Here is a 21241-nt window from a genome sequence, read left to right as displayed (position 1 = left end):
GTTTCTATTGTATTGATTTCCTTTCACGGGATGCTGTCTTATTATTTTATATTGGAGTCTTTTTTATTACACTTGTTCTCTATATTTTATTTTCGGCTTTTATGCTGTGTTGTCAGTCTTTATTTTTATTTGATTCTTTTCCCAAATGAGTTCCCTGTGTTATGAGCTCAGCTTCATCATAAAAAGTCCCCTCACCCTCAGAGAAGCGGCAACAAGTTGGGCTTGAGAAAGAAGCAGACAGCACCAAACAATCAGAATAAAATGTGGATTTATGGACAATTTAATCCTTTATCATAAATTAGTTTTTGTTGTCTCGAATCCTAAGATGAGCCAGAGTTCATTCAATATGCTGCAAACTCCATTCCATGGATTACACAGGATTACATACTGTCCATTCCTTGATGGAAAATTATGGATTAGATGGTGACCAGTAATCCAACAGGGAATATCATCACGTGTTGAAACATTGAGAGCTGGTCAGCATGGTGGCCATAGTGGTTTTAGCAGAACTGGAAGGTCACAGGTTCAATCCCTGTAGGATCTGGTGAATCCACTCGGGTGGTGCCTACACGCAAGCTGCAGGCTGCCTTTCTGTCGGCTGACGTCTTCATATTTCAACAAGACAAGCAAAGACACCAGATCCGAAGCTCAACACCTTTGTTTGAGGTGCTAACACAGAAAAAAAACAAAAACAAAAAACTGAGAAGAGATTTGAACCGATGTGTAAGAATCACACGCTGGATTAGTGTCTCCTCCTACGTCTCTTTCATTTGAGCATCTGAACGGTGTTGAGAGTGCAGAAGACGAATACAGTGGTTTTATCGACAATGAATCCTGATATGGAAAACCTGACATGAGGTTTCTGTTGATGAAATTCAGTTACTGTCTTTTAAGAGGATGTCTACACCTTTTTGCTTTTTTTGAAAGCTGTAAATATGCAATTGATGTTTATCCAATGAAATGGAGTTAGAACCTCTTTTGTTATGACATTGCTACACAGCCTTGCATTTTTACTGTGTGTAATTTGAGGTCATAGTCAGTTGCCCCATTGGATTACATCATAACGTGCTCTGGGGCTGCGGCAAGCTCTGCCCTTGATCCAAATTGGAGAGATTTTTAAAAAGATTTCTATGTCTAACTTAGACTTCATAACTAAATAACTAAATAACTAAATAAATAAATGAATACATAAATAAATAAATAAATAAATAAATAAAAGGGCAAATAGGGTTTAAAGGTTTAAAGAAAAATGAAGTTGCCATGAACTTGCGATCTCAAGATCACAGCATTAAAACAGTAATTACAAGCATAATCAGGGTATTTATCTGTGCTACATCTCATGTAACATGCAGAGCAAATACAAATATTTCATACTGGCAGGAGCGCGAATAAACTCTTCCCCCTCAGTAGTTGAATGTGATAAATCTGCGCAGTGAAGGTTACAGAAGTGAATTTGAGCAAAGAGCGATTGAAATACTTCACAAAGGATCAACATGGCATGTTTCAGTAAAGTGACATTTTTGAAGGAAATATATTTCTTTATTTGAAGTAGAAGGTGAACGTTGAAGTGGAGCATCAACATTGACAACATGTAAGCCTTCTCTCTCTCTCTCTCTCTCTCTCTCTTATATCCCCCCTTAGTAGGCTATTTCTTTCTCTCTCTCTCTCTTATATCCCCCCTTAGTAGGCTATTTCTTTCTCTCTCTCGCTCTCTCTCTCTCTCTCTCTCTCTCACACACACACACACACACACACACACGTTAATGGGACTTTACACTCTTAGTTGTGTGACTCTGGACAGCTGACTGTGACTGTCTGACATGAGCTCCAGAGCTGCTGATCGACTTAAGATGTAAGTCCATTACTGACAGAGGAGATTGCATGAACCACCCCAGCGCTCCGTCTTATCCTCTGGAGTAGATGTACTCTTGCTAATTAGGGATTACAGATATTGAGGCTTTTTTTTTGTACCTGACAGTGATGTAAACTATTAGTTGTTCAATATTTGCTACCTATTCAAATCAGTCTGAGTCATTACCACACTCTGGAAGCTCACAATCCCCAAGACAAAAATCTAAACAATAAGAAAACTGTCTCGTGTCTTAAGGCAGAGTAGCAGGGATGAAGGGATTTATCTTTGAAACCCTAAACATTGCTATTTACACCATTGCTTTGATTTTTACCTACAGTCCCTCAACATATCTGTAAAAATGGCAGATTTATAGTAGAAAACTTGAAAGGTCTGAGCTTCCAGCAGTGTTTTTTTTTTTAGACAGTTGAACTGCTGAGGGTGTCTTGGCTGAATAGACGTTAGAAAAATCAGACATGAGGCATGAAGGAAGTTAAGAGCAGATGACAAGTGGAAAGGAGAAGAGATGAGGAGGATGATGGTGGGTCTGAAGATGTGGCGTTGAGAAGAGTGGGGGAGTGAGAAGATGTGTGGAGTGTGAGAATGGAGGGTGACAGAGACGTGGGAAATGAAGGCAGAGTGAGAACTAAATGCGTCACTTTCAATACCTTCAACACGCAGACGTGGAGATTAGCACAGCGACGGTAGACAATTCAATCAAGAAGACAGACGTGCAATTTTTGGAAGGTTATGGTGTTTCCATTTATTTTTGGTGACATGGGAATTCAAGGAGGATGTGAATTAAATTTGTTATTTTAAAGGAGTTTTTTGGAGGGAATATGGATAATGAGATTGTTTGCGCTAAGTAAGCTAACTTGTAAGCTAAGTCAGCTAACTTGTAAGCTGCAGTAAGAAAGCTAACTTGTTGCAGGTGTGCAACATTTCTGCTTCTCCAACCGAGGCTGTTGGCTGATATTCACCTCCCTGAAATTTTTCTACAAGTCGGGTAAATGCAGACCACCACACTTGTGAATGCTAATAATGACTCATTTTCTACTACGTGTTAATGAAAGCTCATTTCCACACCGTTTGAGCTCTTTTCTAGCCATCAGTTTGCTCAGTTTCAGCCACCATTGCTAGATGTAAACAATAGTTGTGTAATTGCAGCATGACATGGCCACACTGGTATGAATGCTCGCCCACGGAGTAGAATATGTTAATCAGACAAGTGTGCAAGCGCTGCTGATAAGGTTATTATGCTCATGTGGTTGATTGGGGAGACAATAGCTTGAATGGCGCAACACACGCTGCAGGATAGTCGTAGGATTATCGTCCCCGAGGGTGAGATGCACCACATCACGTGATCGCATTTCATGCCATCTCCCTGGGAAGCAGACATGGAGAAACTGATGTCCTTTAACGAGCTGTTAGTGATGTGTAGTGGGAGAGAGAAAAAGAGGAAGGCCAAAATCGTGTTCTCGCCACTTGCGGTGCATCTTTCTCTCCATCTCAGCTGTCCAACGCACTCTTGCTCCTTCACAGTTGCCATTTTCAAAATGTCCTCACACTCATTCTGGTCTCATCTCTCAAAGGCCCGCGTGGTATGTAGTGACATATTCATACAGATTTGGAATTCTAAATATGTTGTACCTTTGTGATCTAAAATCAGGGAGAGCCTGATTCATTCAGGAACATTGAGACTGTGCTGTCAAACCCCTCACATTACAGGATTATTTTGGCCTCAAATCAGCCTCGACCAGCCTCAAATCAGGAATGCCCCCCACTGATTCCCGGGAGGTGTGAGTCGGGGAAAACTTGGGCTGAAAATCCTGTAGTGTCAGCCGAGCTTTAGGCAGTCCTCTTGCATTGGTGATTACATATTGTGAGGATGAATAAAAATAACTCTTTCAAAGTGCACAGCAGTAATGAGAGGCAACATAACCCCCCACCAGCTGTTCACGAGATCGATTCCACAATAGTTCAGTGGCACCTGGTGACCAGAATCTGACTTTGCTTCTTGTTTCTCATCGGAGAAAATAGTCCAGCATCACACAGCTGATAATAGGCTCCCGGATGAACAACAGACTCGTGGTTTGATACACCAGTCACATCCACCATCTTGTTGATTGTGTGGGAAAGCACAATGCAAGGCATGAATGAGTGACTCACCTGCCTAGGAGATCGCACGGAAAGTATATGAAATGACCTCAACCTCTTCATGCATTTTAATGTGGAGGTGGCTCCTGTGAAGGAGCTCGGATGAGCGCAGGCTAGCTGATTCAGCTGAACGTGCTGAGGTTGTTGTTTGTGTTTGGCTTCAGTCAAAGAGTGTCCCTATCCCTGTGTATGCGGCTGGAAAAAGAAAACGTGAATTATTTTTTATTATATTTATTATTATTTATTTTACCGATAATGTGCCCGAGAGTTCTTAAATTGATGTTTTTGGACAGATTTCTGGGGTTTAATTGTAGTTGGTGAGCATCAGCTTCAAGCTTTATATATGTGGCTGGCTCTTTCTGCAGTCTGGAATCCCAAAGAAGTGATCCAGCGGAGAAAAAAACGTGTTTTTGTGAGCTTACGACACACCTATTAGTGAGTGCTTGAAAGGCAAATTACACCTTCTGATGAAGAATCATTTTAAGCTGCAGATATTTCATTCCTTCGCGTGACAAAAGCAATCCTAATTGACTTTCCATAGGTTTTGATTCAGGGGCGTTAGGCAGTGTTTGCCATTGGATGTAGTTTTAAGAGCTTATGATCATTTCACATGTTTTCTGAAGTACACAGCATGGAGTTTACCATGAAGTTGGTCTTCTTCTTAGGCAGTGAGCCATAAAGTCCATCAAGAGAAAATGCATTTTTCAGAATGTCAGCACAATAAAAGATAGAGCAAGACAGCAAGCCCTTGTTAACTGTAAAATACCAGTATGCACAGGCACAAACCCTTTAAACCTTTGAAGATGTACTACAGAAATATAGTATGTTATAAAATAATGTTCTGATGCAGCTGAATCACAACAGATGACTCACTGAGTCTCACAGACCTTCAACAACTCATGCACCTGACTCACATAGGGGAGAAGGCTCATCGAGCTGTGGTCTGTAATTTACTGTGAAAGAAATGTACAAAGGGCTCAGAGAGCAAAGCAAGACGATTGTGGCCAGAGCGCAGCTACTAGAAAAGAGTTGGCCCTGTGTATTGCACTTATTATTATTATTATTATTATTATTTCAGTATTCAAGTACAATTGTATATATGTGTGCGTGTGTGTGTGTGTGTATATATACTGTATATATACAGTATATATACACACACACACACACGCATATATATATATGCGTGTGTGTACTTGAACCTAGCAGAAGCTCTGTCCTCCTTCATTCATTGAATTAGCTCAGAGAGAATAAAGGACTCATACTCTATTTGAAAATTAGGGATTTACTTGTAAAGATTTCACATTTACTACACGGCATATATGCAAACAATACTACATCAAACAAGACATAGACATACAGTATTTATGCTCTAAAAAGGAAATGGACACATAGCGATGCATTTACAGTGAAAAACAAATTAGAATTGGCATGAAAAAAGAGAAATAAAAACAAAAAAAGGAATAAGGAAAACATTCTGGCAAGATTTTAAAAAGGTTGAAAAGAAAAATGCCACATCACTATCAAAAAGCTTCCATAAAGCTCTTACATGAGCTAAACAAACACAGAGAGTACTATCAATAACAACACCGCAGACAGAGAGGCATCAGCATACACAATAATAGGCACAACAAGATGACGTAGACCTGAAACACGAAGCAGGATCAGTGGATAGCAAGGTAACTTCAGGTCCAACCCAGAATTTTCAGTATCACGAAGCTGCTCTGTAGACCATATCACCATGGTAACGAACGCCTCAGCCCTAACATGCTCCAGCGCTGGCTAATATCAAATAAAACATAGCCAACTGGCTAGTCAGTTCGCTGGGGAGAACGATGTCACCATCCCTGGAAGTTCCCGTGATCCTCAGTGTGGAGATAGCCTCCCCTGCAGTCTGTGTTTTGTTTTGTTCTTTGCATTTGACTGCAAATAATTGTAAAGTCATTTCCAAGACTTAATAAAGCACTACTTTGTAGGTTTTTTTTTAACTTTTACACAGAATGATATTCAAGGGTTCAATTTAAATAGTGAATCCATTGTGTTTAATATACTCTAGCGCTTTACTGGTCTACTGACTATACATAAAGCTTTATAATACATTCATATCTTTCTGGAAGAAAGAAGGGTGGTTTTTATCTTCATGTTTGGGGTTGATTGTTCGATGCCAACATCGACCCTCTGAAGTGAGCATGCTCACAGCTAGATTTGGAAAACCTTGGTGGGATTTACGAGACCACCTTAACTTATGCCCCTTAGCCATGATAGCAGTTAGGTTTTGTCAAGCTAACCTGACGTGTCAAATCAGAGAAATCTATTTGGTTAGTAATTAAATGAACCCAACGTCAATCAACAATTAACTCTTGCAGTTTTGATGTAGCTCATGCTTTACATGATTGTTTCTCATGTGATTTGCATGAAACCAGCAAAGCAGCTGTTCAGCCATATTCTGGACATGCTAACCCACTTTGTAATACAGGCCTTTTGATTTGGCATTCTGGTGAGTTTCCAACTAAATCTTTAAATTCCCAAGGGATGGAAACATTGATTTTTTATTAAGCGCAACACATTTTGTCATGGGACTTTTCCATCAGAATAATGCATGAATGATTTGTTTACAGGGGTATCAATACCCTGGCAGGCACTTTCCACTAAGGATACTATTTTTTTTCTCCAGTGTTTAAGATATTTTGAAAAATAATTTCTCTTACAACAGTTGACAACAATGTTTTGGAAGTACAAACATGATCACGGGTAGCGTTTCAGAAACATTGGATGCAACAAGGCCGTTACACATACATACAACACATGCACGGAATGTAGGAGGGTTGGAAGAGGTTACAGGTTGTTCATTTATCAAATCAAATTACTGACGAGCTACGATGAAAATAAAATTTGAAGAAAAAAAATGCCAAGAGAAATAAAAGCGAAGAATGTGAAGAAACTCAAGATAAGTTCATTATGTACATGTGAAACATCAATCAGTGGTCACTTTAAAGGTGCTATATGTAAGCATTTTTGTTTAAAAATGTATCAAAAAAATCCTTCAACACAACAGGGATAAACAACAGTTGTATTGCTCCACAGAGATATCTAATGAGGTCAGTGAGCTAACTAGCCAGCACTGGTCCATTCCATCTTGTAATACCACTTTGCACCTCCAACACGATAGTGAGTCATAAGCCACAAAGATTTGGTAAGACTGCTGTGAAAATGACCCCACCATTATGGCACTTTGCTTGTTTGCACATAATCAAACAATGCGGATATCAATTTGGCTCGTGATTACCTCCACCGGGAGATCAGCAGCAGAATGTTCCAGTGCCAATTTGAAAGCTCGTTCTCCAGCCCAGTTCTTTCTCGGTCAAACCAGAGCAGAACCCGGATGACCGATAACTACTAAGCCCCCAAGAACTCCTTGAACTTCATCTCTCTATAGCTTCTTAATTCTATAACATCCACTCAAATGCATGAATATATTTAATATAAGCATTTCCTTGTTTTATAATGATAGCGGAGAACACCACTGTCCTGGTGATACGCTCCCCCCCTGCTGGTCTGGAGTTTGAGTTTGACTGTTGACCAATACACATAGCATCTTTAAAAGACTGTCATTCATAATGCGTCGAACTGTAAAAGATAGAACCAAATGTTATCCGTGTCAAGTCCTTCATCAGAACATAGTTTGATTTTCTAAATATTCACAGAATGTCAAACATGGAGGAAAAAGCCTTTTCAGGAACATGTGGAATGTGCTAAAACAGAGCGGTGGTTACTTCCTTGTTCCTCATGATTTATATTCTTATTATCTTAGGTCATTGATCATATACTGTAGGGAACTACAAAAATCACCTACAAGCCTGATGCAGGAGGTCCTTATCCTTGAAACACATTCCAGTGGCAAGACGATACAAGTACATGAGTACATCATGCAGAGGCAAAAAAAACATGTAGCATCACTCGAGAAAAGTAACATTTCTTCTTCCCCGTCATCCTCGTTTCCTTTGTCTTTCATCATTGACTCCTTGCTGACACCGTCTACTTATTATTCCTTCCCTTTCTCCAACATTTTTCGTCATCTCACCTTGACTCACTACTACAAAGCTGTCACAGCCCTTAATTAACTTCACTCTGACCCCGCAGTATTCATGGAGGCCTTTCAGCTAGCTTGACACAGCGTCTGGCAGCCATAGTGGAGGTCAACAGCTCTTGAGCAACAACAGCTGTGAACTCATCAAATTTCTTACGATGCAGTGTGGAATAATCGGGCTGTACCAATGTCTGCACAGCTCTCAACCTGCAGTATCTCTTTGCTAACTAACCCTGATGGTATGCTTAAATATAACCGCTCCTAAATTGATGGCTAGTAGCTCCTATTTTCAGCAAGTTGTATAATGCTTATATTCGTGCTTATTTGGACTGCAATTTGGTCTGCTAATAAAGAAGCCACTGAGATTTTCTGCATCTGAAGAAAACGTGTTCTTTTACTCATAAAGATTCAACAAAATACGAACCACTTCATGCCTCAGCTGTGAGGAATGTCATCTTGTATTGCACATTTCTCCAGTGTCAAAGATGGCATCTGCAAGACGTTAATTGAAGTTACTGAAAAGCCTCCTCTCATGTCAAACACCATTATTTTCCACTTCTAGTCACATAGAATTGCTAAATAATTCAGAAGCAGCACTATTGCTGTGCAGTTGGTATCCTACATTCTTAAAAAAGCCTCTGACTTTATTCCTTCTCCTGTCGTTTTCTTTTCCTTCTCTTCCTTCTTCCTTCTAAAATGTTGTCCGTCGATCACTGAGAGCTCCGGCTGTGTTTACTACAAGGCTCTCCTGGGTCCTTGGTGGCTCCACCATAAACCTCAATCCCATTTTCAGTCCAGGTAGCCACACTGCCCTGGATTACTCTCCCACAGCGAGCCAAACTGGCCACCTGGGTAGAGGATAGGACCCGGTCCCAAAGACCGACCTGGGACAACTCACCGACCAAAGCTTGGGATGAGTCAAAACCTCCACCCAGGGAATCCTGGAGGAGAAGAAAGAGTTGTTTGAAGATTCAGAAACAAAAGTATTCATAGCTTTGGCAAGCCTCTGGACTTTGAGAAAGACGGAGACATGATTAAAAGGAACCAGCAAAATCGAATGCCCTGAAGGGTTCTTTTGGCTCTGGACAGAAGTCTTAACACCTCCACATGAATTAGCAAATGTGCTGTTATACTTCTAAGGTTCTCTTTAAGGCTTTTATTTACTGTTTATTTATAACTCATGGAGGAGGCAGTAAGTGAATAGACCCGGGGACAATGTGAGTAAACCATGATTAACTTGCAGTAGTCTGCAGTAGTACCCCAAAGGGAATGTTTTTAAGAGTAATCTATCATCCTTACCTGCCCCTAACCTGTTCATTCCTTCATTCCTTCACTCGCTCTTTTGTACACTCACCTGCTCTTGCCCCAATACGAGCACTCCTCCAGGCCTGATATGATGACTGGCAGCCAGGCCGTGACCCTCTCCCCTCAGCTTTCCCCCCTGGTACGCCTGCCAGCTTCCTCCTTTCTGGTTCCAGCTCACACAGATGTGCTGCCAGCTGCCTCGAGAGAGGTTCAGAGGCAATTGTGCCACCTAGCAATGAGAAAGTAAAAAGAGCATTCTCAATAAAAGAGATGTTTGTACTCTGCTGTTGTAGTCCAAAAGACATTCTTCTTGCCTCCAAGGACACACTTGCCCTCCAGGCTGTTACCATTATGACTTCAAAAGCCACCGCTATGCTCTGCACAACCCTGCCAGGCTAACAAGGTGGTACCTAGTTAGTCATTTAAACATATGCATGATGCTCCTTAACTTGTCTCCTCAACTGGCCATTTAATTTGATGTAGACTATTTGTATGCAAATACAGTACAGCTTTTTTTCCACTATAGGCATTTTCAATTTGCATCAAGATGTGTTTTAAGTCCGAAAAAGTACAGGATGACATTTTTTCAGGCTGAAAAAAAGACAAATGGCTGGTTGCCTTCAAGTCTCCAGGCTCTCATATTGTGTATTGCAAATTAGTGTTGCAGATTCTTGGGTCCATTCATCTTGCTACATCATTAAATTGTATTTTAAATTAACACTCTGAGTTGGAGATACAAAATTTGTGGGCGGATGACACACAGAAAAGGCAGCTTCTCTTAAGTGGTTGTGAACTCTCTGTACAGAAATTCAAGGGTTGTTTCACGCTTCATCAGCTGTTGGAGTAGCTGGACTGGGGTGGTCAAGTAGATGCAGCGGGGTGAATCGCATTCAGCCGGGATATGGTCGATCGGCTGAACTGACTCCTACGGCCGCTTTTCTTGAAAAATCAACATTTTGTGTTTTGTGCTTGATGCAAAACATGACATTTTGCTGTCGCAATCTGCCAAACCTACATGACATCTTAAGGCAATCGCCCTCTCTCTTTTGACTTGTGACCTTTGGGATCATTTTGTTGACCCCATCAAAAGAAACGACCAGTGCCTTTTTCATCGGCATCTTGAACGACTGCATCCCTGTAAGTGATGCTACCTAACAAATGAAACATACAGTAGACGTGCGCCTGGCACCTGACTGGCTCTGCACGCCCCGCACAACAGACAGAGATGTTTCTATGGAGATTCTGTCATTTTTAAACACCGAGGGACAGTGTCATCACCCAACGAGAGAGAGAGAGAGAGAGAGAGAGAGAGAGAGAGAGAGAGCCCTGCCACAAAACAATGGAGACGTGCCTCACGGTGATGTGCCTGGTACTTGAAGCTGTTCGGAGTGATTACAATGATAATGGAGTGCAGTAACCGTCGCTACGCTCATGGTACGAGCATCTCAGGCCTAACAGTGAAAAATGTGAACACCAAATAGTTGATGGAACCAATATAATGCCAGTTTGTCAGTACTTCAGTTACAGGAGAACATATATTTCTTGTCATATTTAGTGTCTTCACTATACTTTAAAAGACATTTTCGCAAAGCAATGCCACCAAACACGCTTGTGATGTAACTCCGAAGAGACGTGTATAGTAATGAAGCGTTTAAGAGATTTTATCAATAAATATGAAACATATATGAAATATGATGATACGGTGAGAAAGAAATCTAGGAAAATCGATTGCATGCAATCAGTACACAGTTGAGCGCAGATTCTGCCTGTGCGACCGTACCTTGTCGTTGATGAGCAGCTCTGACGGGGTATGAAGGCCTTGCAGCAGCACCAGTTCGTTTGGTTGCTCTGAAACAGCATAAGACAGCGGCGTTCCGAAGCCTCGCTCTGCGGGCCGGAGCCACAGGCAGAGGGTGAAGGCCCTCAGCTTTGGCATGGGCTGTTTCACAACCGCGTACATGTAGTTGGTTCGTGTTGGGAAGGACAGCCTGTAGCCCTCTGGGAACGAGTGTGCTGAGATGAATGAGAAAGCATGAATATGGAAACAAAAGGGAGAAGGTGATAGATAATGCAACAGGAGATCAAAGATCTAATCTACAGTGATCGGGCAAAATGATCAAATAGATTTGCTACTTTTCTCATCTGACTGCACTTTCTTCACATCAGATCTTCGGCACTGTTTTTTAAAGCATGGGCACACATTTGATAGTCTTTCTGATCTTTTTTTGCTTTACATAAGTTAAATATAATTTATTTATCACAAAGAAACCCAATGGCTCAAATTTACTTAACAGTATAACATTAATACAAAATTAAATATTGGAGGTAATTTTTGGGGGTATATCTTTCACATCAGTAGTGATTTGAATCATCGTGAAAGTCATTACTCACAGTTATGAATCATTTATTTCCATATTTCACGGTGTACAGTAGGCGCGCACACAAACATACACATTCTTTGTTTTTCCTCCTCTTGATACTTACCTTCCTCCAGTCCTGAGATTCTGCGGCGTAGTTTATTGATGCCCTGGTCGATTTCCTGTCTGTGTTTCTCTGTTTCCAGCCTCAAGGCTTTTCTCTCTTTCTCCAGCAGCTCCACCTTCCTCTCCAGCTCCTCCTCCATGTCTTCCATCCTCCAGGGTGTCTCTGCACCAGCTTTGTGCCCAAGATCAGCTAACCTTTCTGGGCCACTAGACATTCCGCCTTCCACTGGCGCTTCTGAGGTACTGCTATCTGTCTGGTTGTGAGGAAATGGGCCAATGTCTGCCTGCAGAGGAGGAAGGCAAAAGTGGATCAGTGAGGCTTTACTGTCAATGGGAAATACTTAACTTTATATCTTTAGGCAGGTTACTATATGAATATCATATCATCATTGTAGTAATACGAGGGGTTTTAAGACGCACATGTGAATATGTCAAATAAATAATTGGCATGTTTGAATCAATATGGAGATTTACAGTATCTAGCAGCTGATTTAACTTACTACTTTTCTCATAGTGGGTTTACGGCTCTAGGGGTAACAACATCTAGTTCAATACATTAGTGAATCAATAAATGTCACAGCCACAGAAAGAAGTTCATTTTCATCAAGCACCGTTAAATTCCCACCGTCAAATTTAAGGATTTGCTGGTAAGCCACATAAACCTTCGTTCCACTCAGCTTCAGCTGTACTTTGTGTTTAACTCTAGCATTGCTATGCAGATATCAGAACGTTAACAGTAACCTTAGTTACTGCACTGGTTCGCCGTCAACATGTTGCCGTGTTAACACGGCAATGCAGCATTCAGCACAAAACCTGCAAATACTGCCCTTAAATGTGCTCTGATGTCATTTGAAACGGGAGATTTTCAGAAACCTCTGAGCTGTGGCTCCTCATCTGCATTTTTCAACAGATGGTAAAATATATTTCAAAGTAATTAAGCACATGTTAATTTTCAGTTTTGGACTCATTAGTTTTCTTATCATGGATTTATTTCAGTTGATATTGTTCCTGTTTTTTCCTCAGTGTGTCTCTTCATAGATATTTTTGTATGTACTTCTCTGTCTCATGTTGCTTTAAACCTGTTTTCTGCCTGAATTTTCTTCTTCAGTCATTCGATACGTCTCCATTCCTCAACACTTACTTGCCTCAGCTGCTGATTTTCTTACTTAGGTCCCCTTGGTTCCTCGCTTCAGCCCACCGCTGTTCTGACCGGAAGAATTTCAAGAATCCTCAAAGAACATCTTTGTAAGTCTTTGTCTTTTTTGGAGCTTTTGTGTACCTATGATGCTTTAATTTTTGCACATTTTCCTGCTGAATAACGCACTTAAATATTTTTGTGCGTTTGCAGCTTTCTGTATAGGAACTAAAGTCACCACTAGATTTTTTCCTTATTGAGCAGTAGACTTAATATTTAATGATTCGGGGGTTTTGAGGATTCTTGAAATGCACTACTCTGGTATGTATTGTTGAAGGAATTTTACTTCAAAGGTTTTTGGGGAAAAGTGGAAGCTTACTGCAGCTTCTGTAGTTCGAATGTTTAGATGTGAGAAGCACAAACCGGGGTCAGACTGACGCAGACATGTTTGAAAAAGTACACGTCGTGTAATTCCACTGAAACACATGGGGATTTGGGCGTGAAACAATCAGGTACAATCACCGTCATTTCATGTCTGAATAGATTATTACTAAACCAACACATAATTGAAACTCTGAGCAGCTGCCCAGAGAATGAAGTATCCTCCTCAGTCAACAGCAAATTTGCAGGCTCTGCTGCATAATGGTTCACTGATTAAAACACCCAAACCACCAGGGAGGAAATATGGCTCGACTCTGCAAGATCCCTGAATGTCGTCCAGTGTTTTTACCAAGCCTGTTTGTTTACAACACCTGCAGTAGAGATCACGAGGGAACCATTGGAGGCATACACACAACGAACAGTCCGAGTCATACATACCAGTATGAACGTGCACAAAACGATACAAATAAACCAAAGTTTTAGGGGAAGGGAACCAAAATAATGACTTTGGAGGTGTCTATGTGCTGTATGTATGTAGCAACCATTGAATAATAGAAAAGTTGTGTATCATTTGGTTTTGCTGCTGATACAAATAGTAAAATGCCAACTTTTGCACCACTGGAACACGATTTGAAGTGAAATATTTGGCTGTAACAGAAACACGAGCTGTAAAGACTTTTGGTTCTCACACGGTCCTTTACGATCGGTATCATCACCGTGAGCGTGGATCTGGACCCACATTGTGTTCACGTGTTAAAACGCGGTTGCTAAACGCTAGCTAGCATTATAGCTTTCTAGCAGCAAGCAGAGGCTTCATTTTTCTGCTCTTAGCTTCCACCATACGTACGGTCCAGCAAGCCTAGAGTTTTGAACTGAGAAGTCTGAGCCTGCTTCCTGCACCTGAAAGCCACACCAAAGTAACTGTGTTTCCCACCTGGTCAAACTGAATAGTGCAAAAGCAGACGTGGGGAAAACTAAGTCTTTATAACTTAAATTACCCTGGTGGAGGATCCTCAGACTCCCTCTTCAACAATGGATCAAATGATTTTCCCAGTCCGGCCCTGGACCAGAATTACTCCGCTGGTGTATGCTGTACTATCTCCCTGCCAGGTTGTTTCCTTTTGTCCTGAAGTTTCAGCCAGAGTGGCCCTTTTCCAGCCTTTGGGCTTTCTTTTTTTGAACATTCTCAGTTCTTTTAATGATGTGATGTTACGTTGGGCTTAAAGTTATCCAGCTTAACCCTTTCAAAAAAAAAGGAAGAACAATTATTTCCTGCATTTGTATCCCTTTCCTTCGTTGTTTTAGCCCACACCAACTGTATAATAACTTTAAATTCTGAATATCTCTACAATATCTTTACATTTCATAAAAAAGCTCCCCAGTCTTGCCGATCACTGCTCATTACACTTCATCTTGTCAAGTACATTGTATTTTTGTCAGCGTCTGTCATCAGAGGGCAACAGCCTATTACTGATTCGTGACTGAGGTGTGTCAGTAATAGTCGGTAGCTGTACCTTTCTATGGATGCCACCATGCTACATACAAACACAAACACTCATTTTCTGGCCACAAACACTCCTGTAGGTTTGGACACAATAACCGAGCGCTTCTGTTTCATTTGAGCCTGATATTGAGCTTTGAGGCGGGTAAAACGTCAATACTTCTCCATAGGAAGAAATAAATCAATATCGCAAACCCTCCCATACATGCCTGCATGGACGTGTTCAATATGATTCCAAGCATACTTGTGGTACAGGAGGTAGAACCCAGGATTTCAGGGTTTCCAGGCAGCAAATCTTGTGCTTGTGTTGCAATTAAACAAACAAAAATAGAATCGACAGGTTGACATATTTCACGTTTTTATATCCTGAGGTGCTCAATAAAACTGCAGCTCAAAGATCTTCTTCCATTGACTTAAGCTGACAGTTGCAATATCTGTGTCGTGAAGGATTTGTCATGATGGTCGGCACTAAACGTTCCTCTGCTGTAGAGTGAAAACGCTACACTCATGACTAAAGCTGCAGGAGGACCGAGTCAGTTGTACGGGAATCGCATAGTTTACGCGCTAGTATACGTCACTCCTCATTTTCATACTCTTAGTTCACAGCTGGATCACCACAGTGGAACCAGATCAGCCGGAGAGCTTTCAAACACAGGAAACCAGGTCTGCTTCTGCCCTCGGAGACCGATGATAGCAGGCCTGCTGCTGGAGACGGAAACCATTTAAAAGCACGTTCACACCCGTTTGCGTCCCTTTCCAGATTGGGTATCGACTCAAAATAAGATTGCGATTTGAATTATCCTGGAAAACTTCCAGCCCTGATGAGTGTCAAGATTTCAGAGGAAAACATGTGAACACGGAGCTTGCGGGAACGTGAGTACATCAGTAAAACAGAAGCAATCTCCAGGGGTGAATAATTTAACATAGTTATTTGACCCGACTAGTATTCTAGGATGAGTGCCTGTCTCTTAAATTCACCACTTGACTTGTAAACACCAGTGTGCTCTTCAAGTAGGCCAAGTACCTTCTGTTTATAGAAACGTGACTTGGGTGCTGAGGGGGAGAGAGCAGGCATCGACCAGAAACAGTAAATAAAAATGACATAAATGAGATGCGGGCGCATGAAGTTGAAGCATCATGATATGATGAAGCGTGTTCTGGGAACAGCTTCTCACCGTCTATGATAGTACAAATACACAGGTTCAGCAGTTGGCTTTGGTTTCTGTGTTAATACAGGAAAAATAAGTACATAATTCATAAAGAAAACAGCCCGTACAGGCCTGTCTTATTAAAAAGAAGGAATCCATTTGTCTCTGCTTCAACATATATAGGTGACTCATAAATTATGTATGTTATTTCTTTAGCTAAAAATGAGGTTATACATCACGGGTTTCTGGTCAGACGAGAGCATGTTTCATGTTACTCTGCTCTATTTTTTCATGTACTTCTTCTCTCTCTCTCTCTCTCTCTCTCTCTCTCTCCCCAACTCATTTATATATCCTCCTCCCTCCTCTTCATCCTCCTCCTCCACCTCTTTCTGTTTTTTTTTCTCCTCTCATTTCTCCTCCTCTCTGTTTTTTCCTCCCCAAATTTAAATTGCAATCTGGTTTCTTGGCATGCATGGCCAGTGTAGTTGCCAAAAGAATAATCTAAAACCAGATTTGCTACCAACAAAAACAAAAAATCACTAAATGGATGATGGAAAGAGTTAAGGTCTAAATTTATATCAAAATGGGGCAGGTAGGAGGATGAAGGTCATGTACTTTTCCTTTTAATTTCAGAAAGAGATCACTAATCATATCCATGCAGCCTATGGTATGTGAGTAATTGTGATTCTATCACGGGGGGCCAGAGATGCTCCCTGGGATTCATTATCTGCACGCAGAAGGTGATTTATGTGCTGCTCCCTCTCACATACCTCCAGTTTCTCGATGCGGTCTTTGAGCTGAGTGATAGCCTGCTCCAGCTCGTCCACAGCCCTCACGGTCAGCACGTGGGCACCGTCGGACGGGCTGTCCCGCACCATGACCCGCTCCAGATGCGTCTCCTCTGGCGGGCTCTTGCCCCCCCACAGACCCGCAGCAGCGCTCCCGCGTCTGTTAGCGCTGCTCCGGCCGTCCAGCCCTTTCTCACAATCGGATAGTTTCCCCGTTAACTCTCTGATGGTCCTCTGGTCCGTTAAGATTTGGTCCCGCTGCTGCAGGACAGTTTGCCGGAGCTCCTCCGCGGTGGTACGGAGATACCCCCAATCTTCCCCCGCGTACAGCGACGGGTCGTCTGCTTGTTGCTGAAAGTTTTTTGGGTTGCAGTCTCCGGCCGGTATCGGCGTGCATATGAGCCGGCTGACTGCTGGATCATGCCCGGTGAGTCCAGTGACCCCGTCCAGCCCGCTCAGCCCTATGTGAAAGGTCGGAGCTTCTGATTTGGGTGTTTCAGAACCATGGAGAGCACCCAAGGTCCCGACCCGGGCCACCGAGCCTCCGGCTGCTGGGGTCTGCGCCGCAGCGTCCGGATACAGCGAGTGGTTGTCGGTCGCTGGTTGTTGCTGTGCCGCCTTTGAGGCGCCGGTGTGGACGGCCGCGATGATGCAGATAACCGCTCCGATGAAGGCCACCATCCCGGCGGCCAAGATGATCACAATGAACTTCAGGGTGGCGGCGGAGGACAGCGACTATTAAAAAAATCTTATAACAGTCCCGTTGATGATGTCAAAGCTCCAAAAAGATCCAGAATATCAGAATATTTATATAAAACGTAAAACAAAAACAAAAACCAGCCCTCTTTAGTCTACTTTTCTCAACAAGAACAGGCGACAAGGAGCATCACGGAGTTCTGGAGTCGAGAGAAAACATCTAAGCAGACAGTTTGTGTTACACCTCCTCTGACTGTTCAACGCGCATGTCCTCGGTATTCAGGCAAAATCCAGCCTGGTAATAGCCTACTAGGGGGGGGGGGGGGGGTAGAGAGAGAGAGAGAGAGAGAGAGAGAGAGAGAGAGAACCCACACTTCCATGCAGCCTGAAACCACCTTTTGTCCTCCTTCAGTTAACTTCTCAGCAATATTCTGACTGTAATGTTTTTGCTCTATTGGGGATAGGGATATCAAACATCCTCTGCCCTTAATAACATCCAATCTGAGTTAACTGGGTTATTAACATTAAAAAAAATATGTATGAAAAAAAAAAAGAGCGACTGCAATGCCTCTGCATGAATTCTAATTTCCTTGCAGTTGTGAAGACCTTTCCTGCATGCGTAGCTGTTCCTGTTACATCAGAAATAGAAGTTCTTTCCTCCCTTCGGCTTCATGTTTTGTAGCTCAGCAGCACATTACAGACATACCATCATGTGTGGAAGGCTATAAGTCAGCTTCAAGGTTCCCTAGGGAGCAGCTCCACAGCAGCACGGATGGCAGAATGATGGCCCTGTGTGTGCGTGTGCTACTGTGTGTCTTAGTGTGTGTGTAATACAGTAGACAGACCTGGTGCTGTTACAGAATGTTGTTAAACCTGTGCTTGCCAGGCCAAGTATTAATATGTGTTAATCTCACACAGTGAGACGAGTGCACACACATGAATTAGAAATATGGTTGGCGAGAGGAGTTTACAACACACACACACACACACACACACACACACAGGCAGGCAAGCACACGCATGGACAGGTGTGAGGAAATCTCTCGTGTGTGATGTGCATTCTCACAAAGGAGATTTAGGCTGCTCTAATTTAAGATGGGGGGTGGGGTGGGGGCTTCCAACACGTCTGGAGCTAGCTAAGAAACGGCTATCTGCTCCTTTAAAGAGAACAAGACTGTCGCTCCTGGCGGGATGAATCAGCGCCACACACGTTTGTATCCGCTGTCAAAAGTAAACAACACTTTGGAACCTTTTACAGCAGCAGTGTGAGTTGTTATCGTGCTCTGCTTTGCTTCGAGCTTTGAACGGTTTATTTGTGTATTTTAGAATGATGGAGGTGTAAACCCAAGCCTGTGCATGAACACATTCAGGGATTCCAGTATGCAAATATTTGAAATGACTCTCATTTCTCTGTTCTATCAGAATGACATGATCGTTCAAACATCGGAGCACAATTTAGTCTCCGCTGAGCTGCGGTGGAGTGAAGAGTGGAAGAAACACGTTGGTCTCACACACATTTTCTGCAGGACGTAGTCCCTAATCTGTGTGGAGGATTTGGTCAGACCTTGTCAGTTGGTAGTCAAAGATTTCTAACATTCTCTGTCCATTTATATATTTGAAATCGAGTGTTTTGGCATGGACTGGTAATGACATGAAATCTGATATGTTTGTATTTCCTCCTCATGAGTTTGTTATCAGGTCAGCACGGTGGTGCAGTGGTCAGCACTGTCCCCTCACAGCAAGAAGGTTCCAGGTTCAAGTCCCGGCTCCATCACAGGGTCTTTCTGTGTGGAGTCTCCATGTTCTCCCTGTTCCTGTGTGGGTTCTCTCTGGTACTCCAGCTTCCTCCCACAGTCCAAAGACATCAAGAGGGGACGAGGCTTATTGATGTCCATGGTGAACCCTCTCTCACCTGAAAGCTGCTGGGATAGGCTGCAGCCCCCACCCCCCACCTCCGTGACCCTTAACAGAATAAGCAGGAGGCAATGGATGGATGGAGTTTGTTCTCCTCCAATTTGTCTGTTTAGTTTGGCTGCTTTTCCACCAGTGATTGCTGTTTTCTATCATTTGTAGTAGAATGTCTTGTATATTTGATGAACCATAGCTGGGAGACGCCCTCACAGCATTGAATAATAAAAAAAGTCAAAAATATAAGTAAAAGTTGTGTATTTGAAAGATGTAACTTCATAATTATCATCATTAAAATGTACTTCATGCATCACGTGTATACAGGATAGCACATTTAAAAAAAGAATATTATATTCTTGTGACTAGTATTGGATGCTACACATACGCCTTGGACAAATTTAGCAAAATCTGCTAAACACTGGCTTCCAACAGATCACGGAACAAGGCAAACTCATTTTTCTAAATAAAAAAACATTTAACCTGACTTTGACATTACCGCATAGTTTTGTGTGACAAAAGCATATAATTCATGCAAACAAGAACTACTGTGTAATTTTGCCACTGGAATGCTGCACGGTAGAAGTCTATATAAAATATTATTGAAATTTAAATGCTCGAGTGTGGTTCAAACAACACTTTGTGAGCCGCTGGATTCTACCTGCTGCGGAGATGAAGCTTTTTAAAACTCCAGTCATGTTGATTTAGTTTATGGTGCCACCTAGTGTACAAACCCCTCCCTCCCTCCCTCCCTCTCTCTCTCTCTCTCTCTCTCTCTCTCTCTCTCTCTCTCTCTCTCTCTCTCTATCCCTCTCTGGGTCTGTAATTGATTAAACTATAAATCATGAACTTTGGAGCTTCAGCTCTCACATTTTACTTCCTTATTTCCTCTCTCAACAGAATCCTCCCCCTCCCTACACCTCCAGAGGAACACACCACCGGCCTCCCGTGGAGGGCAGGGCTTTACTGAACTGACCAAGCTGATAATCATAGATCCATCACTCTAGTCAGGCGCAGTACAAACACACCGTGCATTATTATATCGGATATTTGGCCATAACACGGTGATGACGTTTCTGTCATTTGAGGTTTTGATCATTTATAGTTTGGGAACTCCTCGCTGTGGCTTTTACGCGTGTAGTTTTCCTCACTTTCAACGTTCGAGTCACTTTCATTTTCCTCTCCGAAGACATCAGAGAACAAGTGCAAGTCTTCTCAGTTAATGTGTAACTGTCACTGATATTTATCATGGCTTAGTGTGTGATTAATCATGAAATTCCAACAGATAAAACGGCCAGAGCTTTATCTTGGATCTTTTTGATCTGTTTCAGTGTGTTTAGCGCGCTACGGCCGACATCAACCACAGAACTATACAGTTCAAATATGTTTAGGTCTTAAAGATCAAATGAAGAACAAATTCCACGTGCGCCTCACATGTTTTGTGCAAAAAACACAACGAAACATCAGGGTCAGACTTATAGTTTGTCCTCCTCATCCTTCCCTACAGACTCGGCCATGATTTGTGGCGCCAGTCGCTCTTCTAGTCGTCATCGAACGATCTGGCCTGATGATGCTGACACTCCCCATCCTCTCAGTGTCCATCCATTCACAGGGCGCTGCTAAATCGAGCCCCAGACCCATCGGACAAAAACCACGCTGACCCGCTCCGTCTGGGATTTCCTCCAGTTTGGAGCAGACTCAACCGACGTTCAATCTTGGGTCAAAAGACCCCGCAGTTATTTCAGCATCGACAGGAACACAAGTTCCAGGCGAACGCGGTAATTTGCAGCCGACCTCTGCTGCCTCCAG

General features: G+C 42.4%; 1 protein-coding gene and 1 long non-coding RNA gene across 2 annotated transcripts; one reads left to right on the top strand and one right to left on the bottom strand.

Annotated features, from left to right (window-relative positions):
• Positions 1 to 5186: 5186 nt before the first annotated feature.
• On the bottom strand, positions 5187 to 17807 carry nptxra (neuronal pentraxin receptor a). The gene is made up of 5 exons (XM_086185512.1): positions 16814 to 17807; positions 11880 to 12162; positions 11176 to 11408; positions 9445 to 9624; positions 5187 to 9031 (listed from the first exon to the last, which is right to left on the bottom strand). Exons 1-5 carry the CDS (start codon positions 17510 to 17512, stop codon positions 8801 to 8803), a joined length of 1626 nt encoding a protein of 541 aa, XP_086041638.1. The 5' UTR covers positions 17513 to 17807; the 3' UTR covers positions 5187 to 8800.
• Positions 15533 to 20939, top strand: LOC147245428 (uncharacterized). Its single transcript, XR_015110123.1, has 3 exons — positions 15533 to 15768; positions 18950 to 19315; positions 20333 to 20939. It is a non-coding gene; the product is annotated as an uncharacterized LOC147245428 (long non-coding RNA).
• The last annotated feature ends 302 nt before the right edge of the window (positions 20940 to 21241 follow it).

Source organism: Aulostomus chinensis, chromosome 18 (genome assembly GCF_037954235.1).
Source record: "Aulostomus chinensis isolate RoL2024-O1b breed Wild chromosome 18, RoL_Achi_v1.0, whole genome shotgun sequence".
NCBI classification, from domain to species: domain Eukaryota; kingdom Metazoa; phylum Chordata; class Actinopteri; order Syngnathiformes; family Aulostomidae; genus Aulostomus; species Aulostomus chinensis.
This window is presented reverse-complemented; position numbering and strand designations above follow the sequence as displayed.

What these genes read in the sequence shown, in the direction of transcription:
- nptxra (XM_086185512.1), bottom strand. Translation starts at nt 17,512, where the DNA reads ATGGTGGCCTTCATCGGAGCGGTTATCTGCATCATCGCGGCCGTCCAC. An exon ending in AATCTCAGGACTGGAGGAAG is followed by an intron (nt 11,409 to 11,879) that starts GTAAGTATCAAG and finishes CATTCATCTCAG; the next exon opens with CACACTCGTTCCCAGAGGGC. An exon ending in TCGTATTGGGGCAAGAGCAG is followed by an intron (nt 9,032 to 9,444) that starts GTGAGTGTACAA and finishes CTTCTCCTCCAG; the next exon opens with GATTCCCTGGGTGGAGGTTT.